General features: G+C 38.6%; 1 protein-coding gene across 1 annotated transcript in view; it reads left to right on the top strand.

Moving 5' to 3' along the window:
- The window catches only part of Kmt2c (lysine methyltransferase 2C), a 239,075-nt gene that overhangs the window by 123,219 nt on the left and 93,051 nt on the right, over nucleotides 1–22,805 (top strand). The window contains exons 10-15 of the mRNA XM_042677114.1: nucleotides 5,243–5,412; nucleotides 5,877–6,028; nucleotides 8,039–8,152; nucleotides 9,257–9,340; nucleotides 10,093–10,820; nucleotides 21,029–21,148. Of these exons, the coding sequence (XP_042533048.1) occupies nucleotides 5,243–5,412; nucleotides 5,877–6,028; nucleotides 8,039–8,152; nucleotides 9,257–9,340; nucleotides 10,093–10,820; nucleotides 21,029–21,148 (1,368 nt within the window). The remainder of the gene's footprint in view (nucleotides 1–5,242; nucleotides 5,413–5,876; nucleotides 6,029–8,038; nucleotides 8,153–9,256; nucleotides 9,341–10,092; nucleotides 10,821–21,028; nucleotides 21,149–22,805) is intronic.

Raw genomic sequence — 22,805 nt, 5'->3', positions numbered from 1 at the left:
ACAATTCCTCTCTATTAATCTGAACTTCACTTCTGATTGTTTTTAAGCTTTAAAAATTATTTTTAGAGTCTTGGTTAACCTCTGAACAAAGATTGCCAATTTTCTGAAGCCATTTAAATTACTGTTCCTATTAGTCTTATCACAAGAATTTTATACTCTAGAAATTTTTGTTGTAGATATTTTCTCAGCTTACTTAGTATCATAGAAAAAGTATTACTTCTTTAAAATTTTTTACTTGAAGCCATCCTTTTGGTGCCTGGAAGCTGTGGGGTGTTTATATTCTTAATTGGTTGAATTTGTATCCAGCATCAATCTGATAGAGTTTCTGAGCTGATAGATTTTTCCTGGACCGTGTTGTTGACTGCCAGTCTCTGGTCTGGGTCATTAAAAGGGCTGTATTGTTCTTAACAATTTTCTTTCTTTGGTGTTGCCCAAACATTTAGTTTCTTTACATTATCTTTACAACTGTGCAACTTTTTGTTGTTGCTGCCTGCTTTTAATTCCTTATGTTTTTTGTTGGGTCACCTTGGAAATTTATTTATGGAATCCTGGAAGTCTTTCTCAGGCTTGTTCTTCAACCTCCTTTAGTCTCCTTTCTTGTCTACGTGCTGACTATGGTAGTCTGGTATTCTCTTCCAGGATGACAGTGCTTAGAATACTTTTGGTTGCTTAATTTTTAAATTCTGTTCTATGGAGGCATTATATATAATGGAGTACTTAGTCCTTGGGCTTTACAAACCTTAGGTTTTTTTGTTTTTTTTTTTTTTTTTTCAGTTATTAATGATCTTGGGCAAATTATTTGGCTTTCCTAAGTGTGTAGTGTGGAAAGCTCTTACCTCAGAGATGGGGTCTGTCTGTAAATTGCTCAGCATAGTGCTTGGCACAAAATGAGCAACAAAACAACAACCATCTTGGAGTTCTTTATGGGAAAGTTCATCTTCTGAGTTGTTTGCAGGATGAGTCCTCTCTCAACTGTCACAAATTAAAATGACTTATGAGCAGGGCGCTCGTGCCCATTATCATCACTACTCAGAAGGCTGAGATCTGAGCATCACAGTTCAAAGCCACCCTGTGCAGGAAATTCCATGGGAACCTTACCTCCAGTAAACCACTGAAAAAAACCAGAAGTAAAACTGTGGCTCAAGTGGTAGAGCACTAGCTTTGAGTACAAAAGTTCACGGACACTACCCAGGCCCCAACTTCAAAACCAAGGACCTGCACGTGTACTCATATTCACACACACACACACACACACACACACACTTGTTTATTATGGAGATTAATTCATGAATTCCAATTTTTAATAATTTGTTACTTTTGTAATAATTGGATACTTTTGTGCTCAAATTGTTCTGTGTGCCATTGATTGGTCTTTCAACCTATTTCCTATGCCCCTTGTCATGCCCTCACTGTTTGTTTGAACACTTTAATCCTTTTTTGCTGTAACAAGGCAATTTTGTGTGTGCGCACGCTCGTGTACTGTCCTGGAGTTTGAACTCAGGGCCTGGGCACTGTCCCTGAGCTTCTTTAGCTCAAGGCTTGCTCTCTACCACTTGAGCCACTTCTGACTTTTTGAGTAGTTTATTGGAGATAAGAGTCTCATGGAATTTATTAGCTGGGCTGGCTTCAAACCAGGATCCTCAGATCTCAGCCTCCTGAGTTAGCTAGGATTGCAGGCTTGAGCTACTAGCACCTGGCTTCTAACAAAGTGTTTTAAGCTTATCTTGGGCCTTCTTTCCAGCCCTGGAAAGTTTAGTTTTTAATACAGTTTTTTAGTGGGGAATGAGTGCTAGGGATGCTCCTTGCCCTTGAGAGTGTTTGCTTTCTTGCTCCTTCAGCCAATGAGGCTGGGAAACACTGTATATGCCTGCTGCCTGCATGTGTACACACACACACACACACACACACACACACACACACACACACACACACACACACACACACACACACACACACACACACACACACACACACACACACACACACACACTTTTTATTACTACTTACAATTTATTAAACATGAATGAATCAATTGAATTTGAATGAAATCTTCTGCTTAGACAGTTGTCACTCCCCCCACCTTTTTTAAAAATCTCTTTTATCCTGTTCTGCTTAACCCTATTTTTAACAGGCCAACTTGTTTGCAGTTTATCCTACATTTAAGTTCCCTTTTTTCCCCTTTGTTAAACTAAAAAAATCTGGAAATTACTTCTTAACAATTCATGGAGATCTTGTTCTGTTTTTTTTTTTTTTTTTGCGTCCGGTCATGGGGCCTGAACTCTGGGCCTGGGCGCTGTCCCTCAGCTCTTCAGCTCAAGGCTAGCACTCTACCACTTGAGCCACAGTGCCACTTCCAGCTTTTTTTCTTTTTGCTTATGTGGTGCTGGGGAATCGAACCCAGGGCCTCAGGCATGCAAGGCAAGCGCTCTACCACTGAGCCACCTTCCCAGCCTTGTTCTGTTTTTTTTTTGTTTGTTTGTTTGTTTTGTTTTGTTTTTTGTTGGTCGTGGCGCTTGAACTCAGAGCCTGAGCACTGTCCCTGAGCTTCTTTTGAAGCTTGAGACTAGCACTCTACCACTTGATCCACAGTGTCACTTCCGGCCTTTTCTGTGTATGTGGTACTGAGGAATTGAACCCAAAACTTCATGCATGTTAGGCAAGCACTCTACCACGAAGCCACATTTTCAGCCCTCACTTTTTAAAGGGCTGTTTATTTTAAAAGACCATCTTTGCCCCTTGGCTTGTAGTTCTATACTAGAATTCTGGAATTATTTCTGGAAATAAAATTTTATCCTGATTGTCCATCCGTTCATGCACTAGTATCATGCTATCTTAAATATATAGGATGTATGTAGCATTTGGTAATGTGAATCCCCATCTAGACCTTTTCTGTTTCCTAGCCATTCTGCTGGTTTCATGTAGTTGTTTTCCTATGTGAATATTAGGGTCAATTTATGTAATTCTTTGTGTGTGTGTGTGTGTGTGTGTGGTGGTGGTGGTAGGGGGGTGGGTTGTGGGGCCTGAACTCTGGGCCTGGGTACTGGCCCTCAACTCTTCTGCTCAAGGCCAATGCTCTATTACTTGAGCCACAGTGCCACTTCCTGCCTTTTCTGTTTATGTGGTGCTGAGGAATTGAATCCAGGGCCTCTTGCATGCAAGGCAAGCACTCTACCAATGAGCCACCTTCCCAGCTCTAGGTAATACTATTTAAAATCTCATTAACTTGACAGGCTCAATGGCTCACACTTCTAATTCCAGCTGCTCACCCTCGCTCCCCTCCCTGGCTCCCCTCCCTGGCTCCCCTCCCTCCCTCGCACGCTCCCCTCCCTCCCTCGCTCGCTCCCCTCCCTCCCTCGCTCGCTCCCCTCCCTCCCTCCCTCGCTCCCCTCCCTCCCTCCCTCGCTCCCCTCCCTCGCTCCCCTCCCTCCCTCCCTCGCTCCCCTCCCTCCCTCGCTCGCTCCCCTCCCTCCCTCCCTCGCTCCCCTCCCTCCCTCCCTCGCTCCCCTCCCTCCCTCGCTCCCCTCCCTCCCTCCCTCGCTCCCCTCCCTCGCTCGCTCCCCTCCCTCGCTCGCTCCCCTCCCTCGCTCGCTCCCCTCCCTCGCTCGCTCCCCTCCCTCCCTCGCTCCCCTCCCTCGCTCGCTCCCCTCCCTCCCTTCCTTCCTCCCTTCCTTCCTCTTGGTCTTGAACTAATGGCCTGGACAGTGTCCCTCGTTTTTTTTCACTTAGGGCTGTCTGTCTACCCCTTGAGCCACTGCTGCACTTCTGGCTTTTTTCTTTTCTTTTTTTTTTTGGGGGGGGGGGGGGGTTAGTTGGAGAGAAGAGTCTCACAGACTTTCCTGCCTGAGCTGGTTTTGAACCACAACCTTCAAATCTCAGCCTCCTGAGTAGCTAGGAGGAGCTGTTAATTGCCCAGCGTCTCACTCATGAGCCAGGTGTACCAAGCTTTGCAGGTGTGAGCTGTTGGCACCTGGTTATGAGGGACTGTGAGGGAAAGATATTGTTTGGAGGGTCGGCAGGGGTACCCAAGGAGTAAACAGGTCAAGCCTGGCAAAACCAGGAGATCCTATCTGAAAAATAAAGTAAATATAGCTGGGGTCCTGGCCCAAATGATAGCAAGCACAAGGCCCTGAGTTCATACTTCAGTGCCACAAAACAGCAGAAAACCTCATTGAAAAAGAATTGGATCACTTTGAACTTACTCATTGGTTTAGGAAGCACTGCCATCTTGAGATGGAACTTATTAACCAATACAGTGGATAGAGAATTTACATTCAGCTAGATCTAGATTTATGTCTTTTGAGAGTGTTTTATAATTTTCTCTATATAGATTCTGAATATTGAAGCTTATTTTTAACTATTTTATTATGATAAATGAGATTTTTCTCATTATCTCTTTTAATTGGTTTTTATTTGTGTGATGTGAATTTTATTGTTGTGCATGCTAATTTTATATTATGCTTCTTTGTTGAATTTTTTAATTGTAGTTTGCGACTACAATTTTATTCTTAGTGTTATGCCTCTATTTTATTTTTCAATGTGGGGCTTGAAGTCAGAGCCTGGGCCCTGTCCCTGAGATGTTTTTTGCTCAAGGTTCACACTCTACTGCTTTAAGCCATAGCTCTATTTCCTGTCTTCTGGTGGTTAATTACACATAAGAGTCTCAATGACTTTCCTGCTTAAGCTGGCTTTGAAGCATGATCCTCAGATCTCAGCCTCCTGAGTAGCTAGGAATACGGGCGTGAGCCACCAGAGCTCTGCTTATTGTTGAGTTTTGGTGTAGTTGTTTTCATTTTCAAGAACCAAATTACCTGTAGTGGGTCATGCTATTTTGTTATGAGAATTCTTGGTTTTGGTTTCTAAGCTATGGTGAAGCAATTGAATTATTCTTATTTCTATAATTAATGTTTTCAGCGTCCTTATTCCACAAATCTGGTACTCTGATTTTAGAATACGTTTTAGTTTTAAGTTAATGTTGCTGTGTTTTTCATTTCTTCCACATTTATGTTCTCCTGGACATCCTCAACCCCTGCTTAAAATTTCCTGGAGGTTTTAATTCAAACTTTGTGAAGGTAGACATTATTCAAGACAAGTGCATTTGCAAAATCATATACAGTAAATTGACATGAAAATTGAAACCTGATATATAATCTATAAATGTTTCATTGATTTCAAAGGTCTAAATAAGCACCACAGTTAAAAGCATTACAGACTGCTTTTGTTTCTGTTTTTCCCCGGTGTCTAGAATTGCAGAATATGTGTAGAGTGTGGCACACGATCTAGTTCTCAGTGGCACCACAATTGCTTGGTCTGTGACACTTGTTACCAACAGCAGGATAACTTATGTCCTTTGTGTGGAAAGTGCTGCCATCCAGAATTGCAGAAAGACTTGCTCCATTGTAATATGTGCAGGAGGTAAGAAGAAAGTTATCCCATTTAGTTGTGTTGTTATTTGTTTGTGTTTTTGGTTGGGCCATGTGGTCATTTGCACTATCATGTATGTTTAAGCACTCTATGTTAAGCACATATGTTTATCATTCTAGCAACCCCTTTCCTACTGAGTACTGTTAAAAATGGAATAACATTTTGTTCTTATGAGTCTGAAAGGCATAAGGAAGTGAATGGGCAAAAGATAGAGATTAATCTAGAAATGAGTAGTCAGAAGTAAAAGATGTGGAAGTCATATTTTTATGACATTCACAAATACCAGCTCCTTTTTGAAAGCATTGGTTAGTTGCCAGCCTCTCGAACCAGTTCCTTTCCTCCCTAACCCTGCTCATAGCCATAGCCAGGTTTTAGCAGTGCCCTCCCTTTCTCTAGATACCTACCACCCTGACCTTAAATTAGAAGTTTTTATTTAAATGTACTTATCACTGCAGATGGGTTCACTTAGAATGTGACAAACAAACAGATCATGAACTGGATTCTCAACTCAAAGAAGAGTATATCTGCTTGTATTGTAAACACTTAGGAGCTGAGGTGGATGCCTTACTGCCTGGTGATGAAGTAGAGATGGCCGAACTCAATGCAGGTAAATGTGTATGTTCATCCAAACAACCACCAAAAAAATCATTGTACCACACTGTTGTTGCTGTATTATTTTAATCCATTGAGGGAATTCCGTATGTCAAATCCCACTTTTTCTTTAAGCTGCTGCTGCTGCTGCTTCTTCTTCTTCTTCCTCTTCTTCCTCTTCCTCCTCCTCTTCCTCCTCCTCCTCCTTCTCCTTTTTTTCTTCTTCCTTTCTCCTCCTCCTCCTTCTTTTTCTTCCTTTCTCCTCCTCCTCCTTCTTCCTTTCTTCTTCTTCTTCTTCTTCTTCTTCTTCTTCCTCTTCCTCTTCCTCTTCCTCTTCCTCTTCCTCTTCCTCTTCCTCTTCTTCTTCTTCTTCTTCTTCTTCTTCTTCTTCTTCTTCTTCTTCTTCTTCTTCTTCTTCTTCTTCTTCTTCTTCTTCTTCTTCCTCCTCTTCCTCCTCTTCCTCCTCTTCCTCCTCTTCTTCCTCTTCTTCCTCTTCTTCCTCTTCTTCTTCTTCTTCTTCTTCTTCTTCCTCCTCCTCCTCCTCCTCTTCTTCCTTCTTCTTCCTTCTTCCTTCTTCCTTCTTCCTTCTTCCTTCTTCCTTCTTCCTTCTTCCTTCTTCGTGTGTGTGTGCTAATCTGGGGTTTTGATCTCAGGGCCCAGGTTCTATCCCTGAGCTTTTTTGCTCAAGGCTGGTGTTCTGCCCCTTGAGCCACAACACCATGCCCTGTTTGTTTGTTTTAGTGTCTTGTTCTGTGGCTCAAGAAGGCCTCATCACTCCTGCTGTAGTCTTCAGAGGTTGGAATTACAGGTGTGCACCATGTTGCCTTCAGTTTCTCAACCTCTCTCTTCTTTGTCCGCACCTCCCTCCTCTCCCGCGCCCCCTTCCCCTCCCACCCCCTGCCACCCCCCGCCCCGTGCTCTTCCAAGTGCTCATTCCCTGGTATTTATTTTGTTGAGCTTCAACTTTGCCTTCCTAAGGAATGACACTATTTGAATTCTCCCTCAAATCTACCACATTTCTCAGGCTTTAAGGGTTTTTCTTATCTTGGTCATGCCTAATCTGATGGCTAAAATTTAGCTTATTTCAGACAGTTGTACTTGAATTGGTAGGTCAGCAGTGCCCTGGAAGGTCACAGTTCGGTGGCTCTTGACATGCCATCCTGTTTGTTTTTCAGAATCTGGGTTGTCTTGATAGAACAAATTTTGGTTTTATTACATTCTTCTTAAATGTTAATTGTCACCTCTGGAGCCTCAAATTTTGTTCAAGCAAAAAATATTTTTATTGGTATCCTGTTATAACAAGATTCCTAAGACAATAAAGCAAATAGACTTATTGATAAAGAAAATAGATCTACTCATGAGATTGTTATTTCCTCAATATGATTGGATGCTTTTATAGAAGTTGTATTTTTATCTGGTACCAGTGCCTCATAACCTGTAATTCCAGCTACTCAGGAGCCTGAGATCTTGAGGATTGCAGTTTAAGCCAGCTCAGGCAGAAAAGTTAAAATAACCAGCCAAAGGCAGGGCTGGAGGTTTGGCTCAAATGGTAGAGAGCCAGAGCCTAGCAAGGATGAGGCTGTGAATCCAAACCACAATCTGCCCCCCACCTCCGTCCCCCGTCCCTCTTCCATGGTAATTAACCTTTCATTTTTCAGGATTCCATGCCATTCTGTTAGTATGCAATAGTGAAATGCCCTTTTAAAACAAGACAATCTGCATGTGTATACCCCCACACACGAATGAATGAATGAATGATACAATCCAGGATCAATATCCCAGGCTGAAAGTGTATATTGTCAATTGACACATTGCCAATTACCTTTTAATGTGTTACAGTTTCCTTATTAAAAAATACAAATATGTATTTGGTTCAAAACAAAGAATATCTGAGGAAAAACTTGTAGCATTTTCTGGTGGTAGTTTTCCCTCACTTGAAAGAACAGATCCATAATTAATTTTTGACATAATTAATACAAACAACAAAATTCACTGTGAGCTAAAGAATGAATAATTTTCTGTTAAGATTCTAACACTGAAATGGAAGTTGACAGACCTGAAGACCAAATGGCATTTTTGGAGCCAACAATTGATAAAGACATCAATGCTAAGGAGTCCATTCCTGGAATTGTTCCAGATGGTAAGGATCTTTGTGCTAGTGGATTTACTCTGGGCTTTGAAGAAAACATGTATGTGCAGTGTACAAGTATATGAGTATATGCTAAAGCTTGACCTCCCTAAGTACAAATGAATCAAGGTGTATATACTTGGGAATATTAGGGAGTTGCTTTTTGGTATAAATTAATTGGAGAAAACATCTATCTGTTTGTAGTTCGGCTGAAATCTAACTTTAATTACACATGTATTTTGTGTAGGGATCAAGTGACTTTTTTTCCTTCTGTCATTCTTGCACTTGCTAACTAGAACTGTTGCTGGTTGTGAGGCATTTCATGCTGAGATATAAAATATATATGCTATTAGGTCGCCTTGGTGATTCTATTGAGAGTTATTTCAGTATTCAATTAAGTGTTTATAGTATTAAAATGGATGCTATTGAACTTGAAGATCTGGAATTAGCCAGATTTGCGTTTGGGATGAGAGGGAAGGGGAGATGCTTACTCAATGAAATATGGACTTTGAGGCAAGTTTTGGTATTATATATGAAGTTATATGTTAAATTATATGGTTGTACATTGTTTTATATAGGTTATACATATGTAATCTTAACAACTCATTAAATATAATACTTAAAAAAAGATTAGAGAGAGCCAGGCACTGGTGGCTCGTACCTATAATCCTAGCTGCTACTTAGGAGGATGACATCTGAGGATTGTGGTTCAAAGCCAGCCCAGGCAGGAACATCTGCAAGACTCTTATCTCCAGTTAACCACCAGAAAACCAGAAGTGGTGCTGTGACTCAACTGATAGAGTCCTTGTCTTGAGCTGAAGAGCTTAGGGACAGCACCCAGGCCCAGACTTCCAAGCCCCCTAACCGACAAAAGAGAGAGCGAGAGAGAGTGAAGAGAAAATAAAGTGAAGGGAAATAATAGTTATACAGATCTTACCATAGTACATCTACAGATCCTCAAGTTCTTTTTTGTTATGAATACATAGTAAACTGTGTTTCATGTTTATATTGGAAATTAGCATCTGATAATAAGATAATACTTGCAAGTTATTGTTTTGAGAGAAAAATTAGAGCAATTTTGACTTTGCTAGAGATCCCATAATGTGTTATTTGTAGCAGCTGAAGTCCACACTGAGCAGCAGCAGCAGCGACCGTGTCGTCCATCAGAAAGTCTTGGCACAGACAGTCTTCTCATTACTGGTAAGCAGTATGTTCAAACTTTCTTAATCTGATTAACTTACTAGATAATTGTTCATTAAATTTGCTTTTCAAATATGTTACTCTAAATATCTTTTTGCATTTGCTGCATGTACATTACAGGAAACAAAATCTTTTAATTAAGTGATGATTCTTTTTTGTTATTAGTGTACATTAGTTAGGTGGGATTTCATTGCATATGCACACATTTATAGTATATCCCAATCAACCTCATCCTCTCTAGCACTTTCCCTCCTTCACAAAACAGTTTCAGTGGATTTCATTGTTTTATTTTCATAACTGCAAACAATCCCTGTCTACCATAGCAATCCTTTTTCATCTTCCTTGTTAGTTAGCCTAAGTTCCTCCCATTAGTAACTACCCTCCAAGAGAGCCTATTTTCATTTCCTTGCCCAAATGATTTTTTTAAATTTGGTCATAGGGCTTGAACTCTGGGCCTGGGCCCAACTGATTTTTTTCTTGAAACAAATTGACACTGTGTATAGTTGTTCTTGTGTAAAGGTTTCTTTTTGTTTAATCAGTTTAGTACTGCCAAATCTGTTTCTTGATTTTACTTACTAATAAAATCATGTTTTCAGAAGATCTGTGATTGATTCTAATTCACTAAACCTTTTGTGCTTTTAGTTTTTACCAGCATAATTCCTGCCTTTCTCCATATAAATCATAGTTTAATCATATATATCTATTTTGAAATTTGTATATATATATATTAACATAAAGTATTTGAATTGTAGAATCATCTCTCAGCAAAATGAATCCTGATTTGGAAAATGATGTTTCCCCTGAGATTGGTGTTGAAAACACGGAAATGCACACGGAAATGCCTTCTAAAGTGATGACAGTTTGTGATGAAGATCAGAATGGAGACAAAATGGAAGTGACAGAAAATATGGAGGACCTTACACAGGAGGTCACTGTGCGGCAAGATGATCAGCATTTGTTAAAGGAACCTACAGTGGTGACAGCCAAAGAAGCACCAAGCCCTCCCACATCAACAATTGAATCTGTCCTTGTTCCACCAGAAGCCTTAGTGTCCCCAAGTCAGGAGAGTATTTCTTTATGTTCTAGTGATCAGTTGCTTATTGACAGAGTTCAAGCAGAAATGGAACAGAAAGAAAATTCCAAATTTCCCACCGGGTGTATGGACTGTGAAATGACTCCTTCAATCGAGAGTTGCATGAAAGATGGCTTGTACCAAGGGGACGGATCTATAAACTTACCTTCTGAGATTGAGTCATCATTTTCATCAGTGGAGATGAGCAAGACAAACACTGCTTCTTCCCCAACACGTTCTTCAGACTTGCCTTCACATGACAGGCTGCAGGGTTACCCTTCAACGCTCAGCTCTCCTGCTGGAAATATCATGCCAACAACTTACATCTCAGTGGCTCCAAAAATCGGCATGGGTAAACCAGCTATTACAAAAAGGAAATTCTCTCCTGGTAGACCCCGATCCAAACAGGTAGGGTGATATTAATGATGTTCACAGAGAAGAGGTTGGAGGAGCTATGTAAATAAGAAAGTTTATGAGTAGGCTTGGTTTGTATGGTGACCTTTTCAGTCCTCAGAATGCAAATACAATGTTCACTTTTACATTTCTTGCCGTTATTTGAAGAACTGTTAATGAATTTGCTAAATTGATAAGGTGATTTGGAATTTCATCTTGGTTGGGACATAAACATGTAGTTTTCTAATACAAAGCACCTAAAACTAAAAAAAAAATAGGCAGCACCAATTAATAGCTTTAAAAACAAAAGTTTGGGGTATTAATATATTAACTAACACTTTTCTTTTTAATTCTTGGTATTATTTATTGTGTGTGTGTGTATGTATATATATATATATATATATATGTGTAGATTTAACTGTTTAACGCATCAAGATTTATGATTTTTATACTGAGGAACTCACATTTTGGTGTGGTTTGACACACATACACACACACTTGTGCAAAGTATTCAAATTAGGACTTTAATAGTTTTATGGAAGAAAAAAATCTTAACGTTGTGTTGCCATTCCTCAAGAAGTGAAGTGAACTTGGAAGAAATCAAACTCCAGCATTTGCTCATTCTGAACAAGGGCTTTCCCACTGAGCTATATCCCTAGCTCTTGGCATTTTGGAGATAGGACCTCATTCTTGAGATTCTCCCGCATCAGCCTGCCACGTGGGATATCAGGTGTGCACCACAGCTCCAGCATCCTTGATGTCATTAAGTAGTCTCTTCCTTTATTTTATTTTTATTTTTAATTTTTGTTGGTTGTGGGACTAACTTGGGGCCTTGGTGCTATCTTTGATCTCTTTTTGCTCAAAAATAGCACTCTACCACTTCAAGCCACAGCAACACTTTGGTTTTCTGGTGGCTTATTGGAGATAAGAGTGTTATAGACTTTCCTGCCCAGGCTGGCTTTGAACCACAATCATCAGATCTCAGCCTTCTGAGTAGCTAGGATTATAGGCATGAGCCACCAGCACCCAGCAAATAGTGTTCCTTTTTAAGGATGAATTCCTATTCTTTTTAAGGGGGGATTTAAATAACACTACATGGTAAAATAAGGATAATGTAGCTAAAAATTACTGTTCTACACAATTGCTGCTTTCTGCTGAATTTTTTTAAATGGCAAGATATCAAACAGTAGAGAAGTATTTAATCATAGTAGTAATTTGGAGTTTTCAGTCTGATTCAAATTTCTTCCAGTAATTATAGTTTGGCTTTACAGGAATAATATATTATTCTTGATCAACTAGTTTTGGAATTAGCTAGTTTAAAAAAAATCTAACTTATTTTAACATGAAAATTAGGTTTCTCTAAATAAATCCCAGATACCTTATTCTCTAAATGGAAGTTGCACCAGAGACAGTGTCTCATGGGCTTAGTATTATTTTATAGAAATGATATATGCAATAAACCTGAAATATTTTTTAAGTTTTCTTCTATGTATTTTCCTTGATGCTTAATTTCTGTCCTATCAAGAGATTTTTGCTCTCAAATCAGTTCTTTTCCTCTGTCTTTCTTGTCATTATAAAAATAATAATTTTGTAGTTATGATTCTAAAAAGTCTAGAGTAATAGAAGTGTAAACGTCAATTTTACTTTTGATTCCTGTATTTGTAGCCTTAAACGTTTGGAGTGTCAGGAGGTGGGTTTCAGTACGCTACCCATCTGTCTTCAACTCCTGAACTCAGGTGTTCAACCCTTTCACCAGCTATTCCTCCAAATAGCTGGGATTACACATTCATACTTCACGTTCATATTACCAACTGCATGATGAACTTTTCTGTTAGATTATACTGATAAACTTTTCATATTTGGAGAGTTTAGCTTCAGTGGGAAACCAGATTAAATACATGGGACTATTTTTTCCCATTGACTTACATGTTATAAGTGTGTGTGTGTGTGTGTGTGTGTGTTTTCTTGGCTCATGTCATCTTCTGTAAGCCACATCCTAATATTTGTTATTGTATCTGCTAAAAGGTGGATTTTCGTGGCAGAGATTGTGATTGAAGCTTTGGTTTATAGCTATGTGATTGTCAACAACACTAGAACAGCATACTTTGTAGAATGTCCTTAGTTCTTTAGTCTTTACAAATATGGTGAATGTCATCCAAAGATTAATAACTTTAGTTTATTAAACCCTGTTTAATAATGGTTAGATCTTTGTTTATCTTAATGGTTTTCTAGTATTATGTGACTATTTTATTTTAGCTTGTAGTCTCTTTCTCATATTTCACAAATTAAACACTTTTTAATTAGAGACAAAACCTGAAGGATTTCATTTGATGTAACAGCTAGTGATCAAACTATTGACTGTTACCTGGAAGTTTAAGTTCTTTGAAAGGGTAAGCTAGTAATGTCCATTATAATATAAGCGATATACATATAAAGTTTCTAACGGCCATCTTTAAGAAGTTAAAAAAAAAGTGAAGTAGATATTTTGTATTTGATTCATCCTAATGGCCAGAATGTTATTGCAGTATTTACTCAATGTGCAATGAATGAAATGCTCCCCCCACACTCCGCACCAGTCACCTTAAGTTCTACACAGTCTCATTGTGTTGCCCACAGTGGACTCCTTGAGATCCTCCTGCCTGAGCTTCGTGAGTTGTAGAAGTACAGGTATGTACTACCACGACTCATTCCCCAAGTTGTTTTTATGTTGTGTGTTTGAGATCTGGCTGTGATTTAGACTTAAAACCCTCTCAGTTTGAACTGACTACAGTAGAAGTGCTCAGGAGCAAAATGTTGACTACATGGATAGTTACAGGCAAAGAAAGCATTTTGACGCACTTGTAAACCTCAGTGACAGAGACAGTATTTGTGAAATTGAAACTTGAACTAAGTCTTTTGGACAAGGATAAGAACGTTGCTATGCTTTCACTATTTTTATCCAGTGGTCTACTCTGCTCCAGTTGCTCATTTTAAGACAGGTTACTACAGAGCTATTCATTGTAGCCACAAACTGCTTTGCAGGTTTTTGGAAAATGCATATTGTTACCAACATACAAAACCCAGTATATACAAGCATAATATGCTTGTATAATACAACATTTTAAGTGAAGTGTAAATAAGTATTTCATGATCTATAAGAGAAAAGGAGGCCTCCCAAATAATGAGCCGTACAGAGTTACACTTTAAATAACAATTATAAGTAAGCAATTTCTATATTCAAACTTGACCGTCAGTCTTGTAAATCCAGCTCCCTTAGAAGAAGCATAGAGCCTTCGTGGTTTAGGTTCCCCTCCCCCCGCGCCCCCTTCCTCCGGTCTTGGGGCATGAGCCAGGGGTTGGGAACTTTCTCTTAGCTTATTATTTGCTCAAGGTCAGCACTTTTTTTTAATTGGAGGCATAAGTCTCTTCCTGCCTGGGCTAACTTTGAACTACGATACTCAGATCTCAGCCTCCTGAGCATCTAGGATATACAGGCGTGAGCCACCAGTTTTTAAAAGTTAAAAACAAAACTAAATATATACATCTTACCATCTGAGGAGTCAGTCCTTAATAAATTATTTCACATTCAGATTTTATTTGATGTATAGCTTTTCATTAAAAACAAATACGAATTTTGAAACATTATATACTGTTTTCAGTGATATTATGCACTTAAATTTCTTTAAAGGAAACTACTGGATTTTTTTTTAATTGTCTGTCTTTAGATGACTAAAAAGTTAGCCTTGCACATTGGAAACACTGTCTTAGGACCCATTAAAGAAGATTTCATTAGTGAGCAGCAAATATATATTCCTTATTCTATTTGAAATACAATGCTTCCTTAATAAAATCGTGATTATATAGCCTGGCACTGATGGCTCATACCCGTCATCCTGGCTACTCAGAAAGTTGAGATCCGAGGACTGCTGTTTAATAGCTGTGAGAGTCTTACTTCCAATAAACACCAAAGAGCTGGAGGTAGAGATATGGCTCAAGTGGTAGAGCACCAACCTTGTGCACAAAGTGTAGTATCCAGGCCCTGGGTTCATGCCCAAAGACTTGAATAATTACACACAAAAAAATCTGATCAATTAAATGTTTTGTACTGTTTGTGACAGTGCATGGTAAAATTCATTGGTAACATGAGAGACTAATAAATACAGCATGGCTATTTTGATAGTCCAAACCTCTCACTATTGTCTGTGAGACACTTGGGCAAGTTACTTCCTGAAACTGTCTTACATATGAAATGAGACCCCAGTAATTTTGTTGGAATTTAATGATAGCACCTGCCATGTAGTAGCAAATGTCTTTTCTTTCTTCATGTATTTTCTAAGCTTCAAAAGGTTGTGTGATGGGAATGTGTTAAAATAACTGTCTGGTGCTCAGTCAGTCATTATAGGTTGCAGAATAATACAAAAAAATTCTATATTAATAAATACCAGAAGTTCTGATAATCATGTATTATATACAGTCTTGAAGTGGTGGTCCTAAAATCACATTAACTATTTAGACCAAAATATACTAAGACTTGTACTACAAGTCTTTAAATACAATGTATAATGTGTTTTCCAAGTTTAAAGCTTTCTAATGGTTGCGAATGTTTTCGAATTAGTAAGATAACTAAATACAGAATGTACAGAATGTACAAGGGTGACTGAGAAACTCCTGAAGGTCCACAAGAACTCTAACTTTAGGCTTGGCCTTGTTCTTAACAGGATGGGTGGCAGACTAGGCATATCAGCATCACCTGGGAGTTTGCCAAATAGATTCTCAGGCTTCACCTTAATTTGTGTCAGTTGTTTACTGAAATCCCTGTGTAGGCCAGAGTGCAACAGGTGCCCTCTCCAAACCAAGAGGAAGCCACAGATTGTATACACATAAAACTGTCCACATTGGGCACCGGCAGCTTACTTCTGTAATCCTAGCTACTCAGGAGGCTGAGGATTGTGGTTCAAAGCCAGCCTGGGCGGGAAAGTCTGTGAGACTCTTATCTCCAATGAAGCACCAGAAAACTGGAAGTGGCGCTGTGACTCAAATGGTAGAGCACTTGTCTTGAGCTGAAGAGCTGAGGGACAGCATCCAGGCCCAGAGTTCAAGCCCCACAACTGACCAAAAAAGAAAAAAAAAAGTCTAGCTCTTTGGAGCTCCAGACTGAAAACCCATGGCAGTCAGACTCTCCTTTTGTCCATATATTTTGTTCATATGTTGTTTCTAGAGCCATTTCTGATACCATCCATTTGTGTACTGAAATTATTGAAGTCTCAGTTAGGCACATGCAAATTGTCAAAATTTTTATGAAATATTTGGTGTGGTAGCTCCAGTGAGCATTTGATGGGATGATGTATTTACTCAAAGACAAATGATTGTCTTGCTTTCCTATTTCTCTTGCTAGTTACCTTTCTCTTTGCCTGACTTCAGTGTTTTTTTCTTTTTCTCTAGATTAGAATCCCTGTTCAGTAGCACCCTTGGTTTTACATTGAAGTTGGGAGAAGGTATACCCAAGCTTGATTTACGCTGGCTCCTCTTGAGACTGACATGTTCTCTTGGGCTATAACAGTGCCATTGAGTGCATTTAACACCTAGCAGTAGGATTTGATTTTTATAGAACAGTTTGCCAGAATGTCTTCCATATGCCATGTTTGCTAGTTTCCTTGAAGTCCTGTAACTTCTGTACAGCTTCCTTAGTTGGTAAATTTATCTTAGAAATAGGCTCCAAAGAGAAAGAAGTTAATGCTAGCCTTGAATGATTTTTGGATGAATTATTTTGGATTTGGTTCAATCTTCCTCAGTATTATTGAAAAATTTCTATAGAATTTGATAGCAAATTAGTTCTGCTTGGTTCTTTTTCAGTCTTTTGCATTTTGAAGTCTTTTATTCTTTTTTTTTTTTTTGGGTCGTCGTTGGGGCCTGAACTCTGGGCCTGGGCGCTGTCCCTCAGCTCTTCAGCTCAAGGCTAGCGCTCTACCACTTGAGCCACAGCACCACTTCCGGCTTTTTTCTTTTTTCTTATGTGGTGCTGAGGAATCGAACCCAGGGCCTCAGGCATGCAAGGCAAGCGCTCTACCACTGAGCCAACTTCCCAGCCCCGAAGTCTTTTATTCTTGATACCTTTTTTTTTTTTTTTTTTTGGTTACAAGTAGCAGGACTTGAACGCAGAATCTTACACTCTCACTTGTGTTTTTCTTGCTCACAGCTGGTGCTCTATGACTTGATACCTCCATTCTGGCATTTTGCTGGTTGATTGGATATGCAGTCTTTTTTTTTTTTTTTTTTTGTCAGTCATGGGGCTTGAACTCTGGGCTTGGGTGCTGTCTTTGAGCTCTTCAGCTCAAGGCTAGTGCTCTACCACTTGAGCCACAGCAACACTGGTTTTCTGGTGGCTTATTACAATGAGATAAGAGTGTCACAGACTTTCCCACCCAGGCTGGCTTTGAACAGCGATGGTCAGATCTCAGTCTGCTGAGTAGCTAGGATTATAGGCGTGGGCTGGTGCCCGGCTGGATATGCAGTCTTAATGATTTAAAACCCGGGCTAGCTTAGAACCTCTGGAGACACCTGAGTAGCTGGGATTATAGGTGTAAGCTACCAGGTCTGGTATGCTCTTAAAATTAAAAGTCTAAGAGTTATCATAGTGACAGTGCATTGTATAGATTGACCAAAAAAAAAAAAAAATGTGTGTGTGTGTGTGCCTGGTATTGGTGTTTGAACTCAGGGATAGCTAGGGGATCTACTGCTTGAGCCATGCCACAACCCTTTTATGCTTTAACTTTTAGAAAGGGTCTTACATCTCTTCCTTGCTGACCTGAATTGCAGTTTTCTATTTATACCTTCTATGTAGGAGGATTGGCATGTACCTGGCTTACTGGTTTAAATGAGATCTTGCCAACATTTGCTCATACTGTCCTTGAACTGCAGTCTCTGTCTCTATAGTAGCTGGGATTACAGAAATAAGCTACCATACACTGATAATTTTTAAAAATGGGTAAGAAACTGAAGATTCTAGACTTAGGATCACTATATTCAATAGCACAATATATCTTGATTTATATATGTATGTACAGAATATACTTAGGAAAGAACAGCTATTAAGTAGACTACTGTATGCAATAGAGAACACAGAGGTCTGTCATCAAACCAGACCAGTGGCAAATAGAATAATAAATGTTGCAGTGGGGTAAAGCATGCTGCAGAAGTTGCATATTACAGCAGCAGCTAACCTTTTCTGAACAGTTGATGTGCATTCTTTTTGGTCAAAGCTGGGAACCAAAGGATGATTTATAAACTAAACTTTGATAATGACAACTGGATTTCAGTTTAAAGGTCTAAAGAATATATTAGTAATTTCTTTGTCAAAATATCTATACATAATCATAATTTTTCTTCAGTTCTGTGAAATTGCACATAATCTATCTTCTAGTGTCTTATGATAATATACTTATTAAAATTCATAATGTAATTATCCATGATTTTATTATATAAATTCTTCATTGCACTTGAGTAGTTTCCTAATTATCCCTGAAATGGCATCCAAACATTTTCAATTTATAAAGTCCTTCATTTGGTTTATCCACGTTATATGAAATGTAAATGCTTTTTAAAATGAGATATAATTTTGGCATCAAAGCTAACTTTCAAATTATGTTGAATTATGCATCATCACCAGAAAATTCTTCTTTATGAAAAAATTCAATATTATTTTTGTCTTGCAGTATGAATTTTTATGGCATGTTTTGGAAATTGTCTACTTACGTAACATTGTAAGCAAGCTACCGAAATGAATTTGTGATGTCCTCTGGCTAAGGTCCTCAGAGAAAGGCCACTGTCACTATAGAGAAAACTAAAGTTAGATGATCTCTTGCCTCTACTTTCTCTACCACTAAATAAAGCTATTAACCATGAAATAAAACATCCAACAGTGATAGATTGAGAGGATGCTACAGGTCTGAAGGGAGATAGATCACTTCCAGTGCTGAGCAAAGGCCTCCTAACAGATGTACTTAAGGCCTTACCACGAAGGATCCTGAACATCCAGCCACCGTTCAGAATGAGATGGGAGGGAGGGAGGATTCTCACCAGGTCACAAGCCATGGTTGTTGTCCTGAGGTCAACATGGCTTTGGTAGCTGGGCTGGGGTAAAGTCAGGTTAGAGCTTCAACAGTAGGCAGAAAATTTATGATGAACCGTGGAGGGTAAGAGTGTGTGTAAGGATGAAGTAGGATTGCTGGGGCTTCATGTGTGTGGCTTGCCTTTATGAATTACAAGTGAAACCAATCTCTCCTTAGTGTGGTTCCTCCCCTCTTTATGAAATACTGTGACTTCACTGACTAATCTGCTAATAGTGAAGTAGTCAATCTCTTATTTCTGGTTACTTTATTTATGGTATTTTTATTTTATGAATGGGATTCTTATTAATGTTATAGAAACTTGATAAGTACTATACATCTTAACTTTCAGTCATTTAGTGAAATAACAGAATGTATCACCTAAGTCAAAGTAAGTTTTTATTGTTTGACATTTGTTTTGGTGTTTTTCTTTTAAAATGTTGGCTTCCTAGAATAAACATTTTCTTAATGCTCTTTAGCATCAGGTTAGTTCATGTTGCTAAATGTGCTTGTTGGAAATGATATGCCTTGGTTTTATTTTAACGATTTTAATGAAATACTGTTTCCTGTGTACATAATGGACACTTCAGGTATCTTAATTTGCAAATTTAGATCAATTTGCCTTAAAATTTCTTCACTTTTCAAGTTTGTCCTTTGGATGTAATTTCCATGAACTATTCATTCCCCTAAATAAAAATAAAAACTACAACTAATGGTCGCCAAAGGAAGAGTAAACACTGAGATTAAATGAGATTTGTACTTGAAGGTTATAAGCTAACTTTTTTACAGCTTTAAAAAATTATCATATGTTGGCTGTTCAAGAGGGGTTCATTGTGTTAAATATGCCTGGGGATGTTGGGATGTTGTGTATGAATAAGGACACCAATTCAAAAAGAACTCAGCAAGGCACAGTTTACTTTTGCAGAAGGGTACATCCTCAGTAGACAGGCTGCTCCCTTTTTACGCCTGACCCAGCAGACCCGCCCCTCTGCTCAAATTGGCCAATCTTAAGTTCACAGTCTGCTCAAGATGGCTTAGTTTGAAGAGCCTAGAATATATTTACATACTTAGTTATAAAGAGACTACACAAAACCTCAGAACATACTCATACCCCCTGCCACTTTGTTGAGCAATCGTGAGGAATGTCAGTTCCATTTTGGAGCAGCTAGTTCTGAAGACCATTACTTCCCCAAATCCTTCCTTAGACAAAAGCATTTCCTCTTTCCCTTCTTTATTGTCTTGCTGATATTGTCTTAGCAGAATAATCAACAAGAGCCCAGCCAACGGGCCCAAACAGGAACTTTTCAGAAAAAAAGTTCTCATAAGATGGACAGAAAGGAGGCAATCCATTTTGATAGAAAAGATACTTTCTCACGTTTTCATTCATACGCACAATGTATCCCCATCAGAAGTGCCCCTCTGTTGCCCTTACCCCACCACTTTCTTAGAACAATTTCAAAAGGTTTCACTGTTCTATTTTCACACATGCAAATAAACTACTTCTACATTCATCTCCATTCATCCTTTTCATTCGCACTCCCTCCTCCCATTGGTGTGCCCCACACAGAGCCGCTCTTACTTTCCTATCATTTATTTTACTTATTTCTTTTTACTGTGTATTAATTGCATCAAGGGATTTTATCATGGTATTTCAGGTGTACATGTTATATTTTGTTCAGAATAACCCTTTCCCCACTACAGTTTTAAAATGTCTATAGTGATTACCCATGTTTTGATTTTATTTTCTTGACATAGTAGTTTGGTTGTAACACTGGAACATAACCTTAACATAAATGTTAAGGTTGTCCCTTTCTCCTTTTTAGTATACTTATATTTATTAGGGGAAGGAAAAAAATCTCCTGTTTATTTTTAGAGTACAGTGATTATTTATGCTGTAATTGTAGTTCATGAGTCAGTGTTGATGTCATATAAACTTTAATTTTAATACACTTTACTGTAGTGAACCATAAAAATAGTTTGTAACTACAAATATTTAAAAGTCACTAAGTGATAAACTTATTTGCCCTATTTCCATACACTCGCATTTGTTTTGGCTATTCTAAAATTCTTTAGTTGCTGGCTTTGACTTTTTATGTTGCTGAGTTTTACACATCTGTTTTCTCACCTGCCACATCCTAGGGGGCCTGGAGTACCCATAATACAGTGAGCCCACCTTCCTGGTCCCCAGACATTTCAGAAGGTCGGGAAATTTTTAAACCCAGGCAGCTTCCTGGCAGTGCCATTTGGAGCATCAAAGTGGTAAATAAAATTGTATTTACATTCATGTGTCATTTCCTTCTGGTTTGTTTTGTCCTGTTAGATGTTAAATTTTATCCTTTCTTTTCTACATCCAGCTTCCAGAGCCACCATCTTAATCTGAAATTCGTAGTGTAAAGAAATGACACCCTTGCATGTAAATATCTGGATAATACCTAAATATCTGAGCATGGGTCAGGCGGTTCAGTAGGACTCATACCATCCTCAGATCTCAGCCTCTTGTGTAACTATAATTACAAGCCTGAGCCACCAGCTCAGGGCTTGATTCTTTTAATTAAAAACAAATGAACAAAAACCCTTTAATGCCTACTGAAAACAAGCTGTCTAGTGCAACCCTAACTGCCTTACTCACAGCTAAGGGACCCCAGGAGGACAAAATGAGAAGACAAGGAGAGAAAATTTGAATTTGGAGGATGACTGTGTCTATAAAGACCGGAGGGAAAACAATTTCCCCTGCCATTTGTTCTTGTATTATGTTGTATTCTCACAATATAACCAAACATTTTCTTACCAGAAAAATGTTCCACTGAACAGGGATTTAGTTTAGTGTATCAGACTAGGTAGGACCTATTTGATTTGTTAGGGAAACAGAACAGAAAGATTTTTTGTGATTTCAAAAATTGTATGTACATATTATAATATCTACGTGGGTAGATAAATTTTTTCATTAAGTAATATGTAAGTCTAAGTGAAGAAAACACACAAGTCATCATCAAGAAAAGAAAAAAATCCAAAACAGTTGTATTTTCAGCTTCACATACCACAAAATAGTATACTTTGCCATAGGATTTTTTTTTTTCTTGTTGGGTTAAAAAGTCAGATAAATCATTCTGATTTCAAGTATTTGCTTTTCAGGTTATTTAAAGCAAGGCCTTTTCCTTGTTATTGTCAATCTTCCTATAATCTTTAGGTGATTTTTTTTCCCCTTTAAACACTGTGGTACAAGTTAAGCATGTATATTTTGTTAAATAAAAGAAGATGTTCCTTTTATATATTTTTTTGTGCCAGTCCTGAGGCTTGAACTCAGGACCTGAGCACTGTAGCTCTTTTGCTCAAAGCTAGTTCTCTACTATTTGAGTCATAGCTCCACTTCCAAGTTTTTTTGGTAGTTAATGGGAGATAAGAATCTCACAGACTTTTCTGCTTAGGCTGGCTTTGAACTGCTTTCCTCAGATCTCAGCCTCCTGAGTACCTAGGATTACAAGCCTGTGCCACCAATGACTGGCTGATATTTAATTTTAATGATAAGGAGAATAGTATTTTGTATTAGTACACAAATGATTTTTTTGGAAATTGCAGACGAGTGTTTAAAACCCAGAGACTGGAGCCAGGCTTGCCAGCTTGATGGCCTTGGACAAGTTAATTTAGCCATGTATCCCTCAGTACATTCAATTGCTAAAATGAGAATCCATGTTGAGAGTAAAAAGTGCTTATATCAGTATGCAGTCAGTACTCAGTACGCACCAGCTATTCATATAATCCCTGAGAGGCCAAGTCACAAAATTTCTTCCTTACATTTATGTTACATTGAATGTAATTGATGACACATTGAAATATCTAAATTGGGTTTGGTTGTTTTGACCACGTAAAAGGTAGGACTAGAAAATGGAAGGAAAATGCTGGAATCTGCTTATAGAGA

This window comes from Dipodomys spectabilis, unplaced genomic scaffold, assembly GCF_019054845.1.
Source record: "Dipodomys spectabilis isolate Male_0828 unplaced genomic scaffold, ASM1905484v1 ptg000034l, whole genome shotgun sequence".
Taxonomy (NCBI): Eukaryota; Metazoa; Chordata; class Mammalia; order Rodentia; family Heteromyidae; genus Dipodomys; species Dipodomys spectabilis.
Note: the sequence above shows the minus strand (reverse complement) of the source record. Positions and strands in the feature narration are given on the sequence as shown.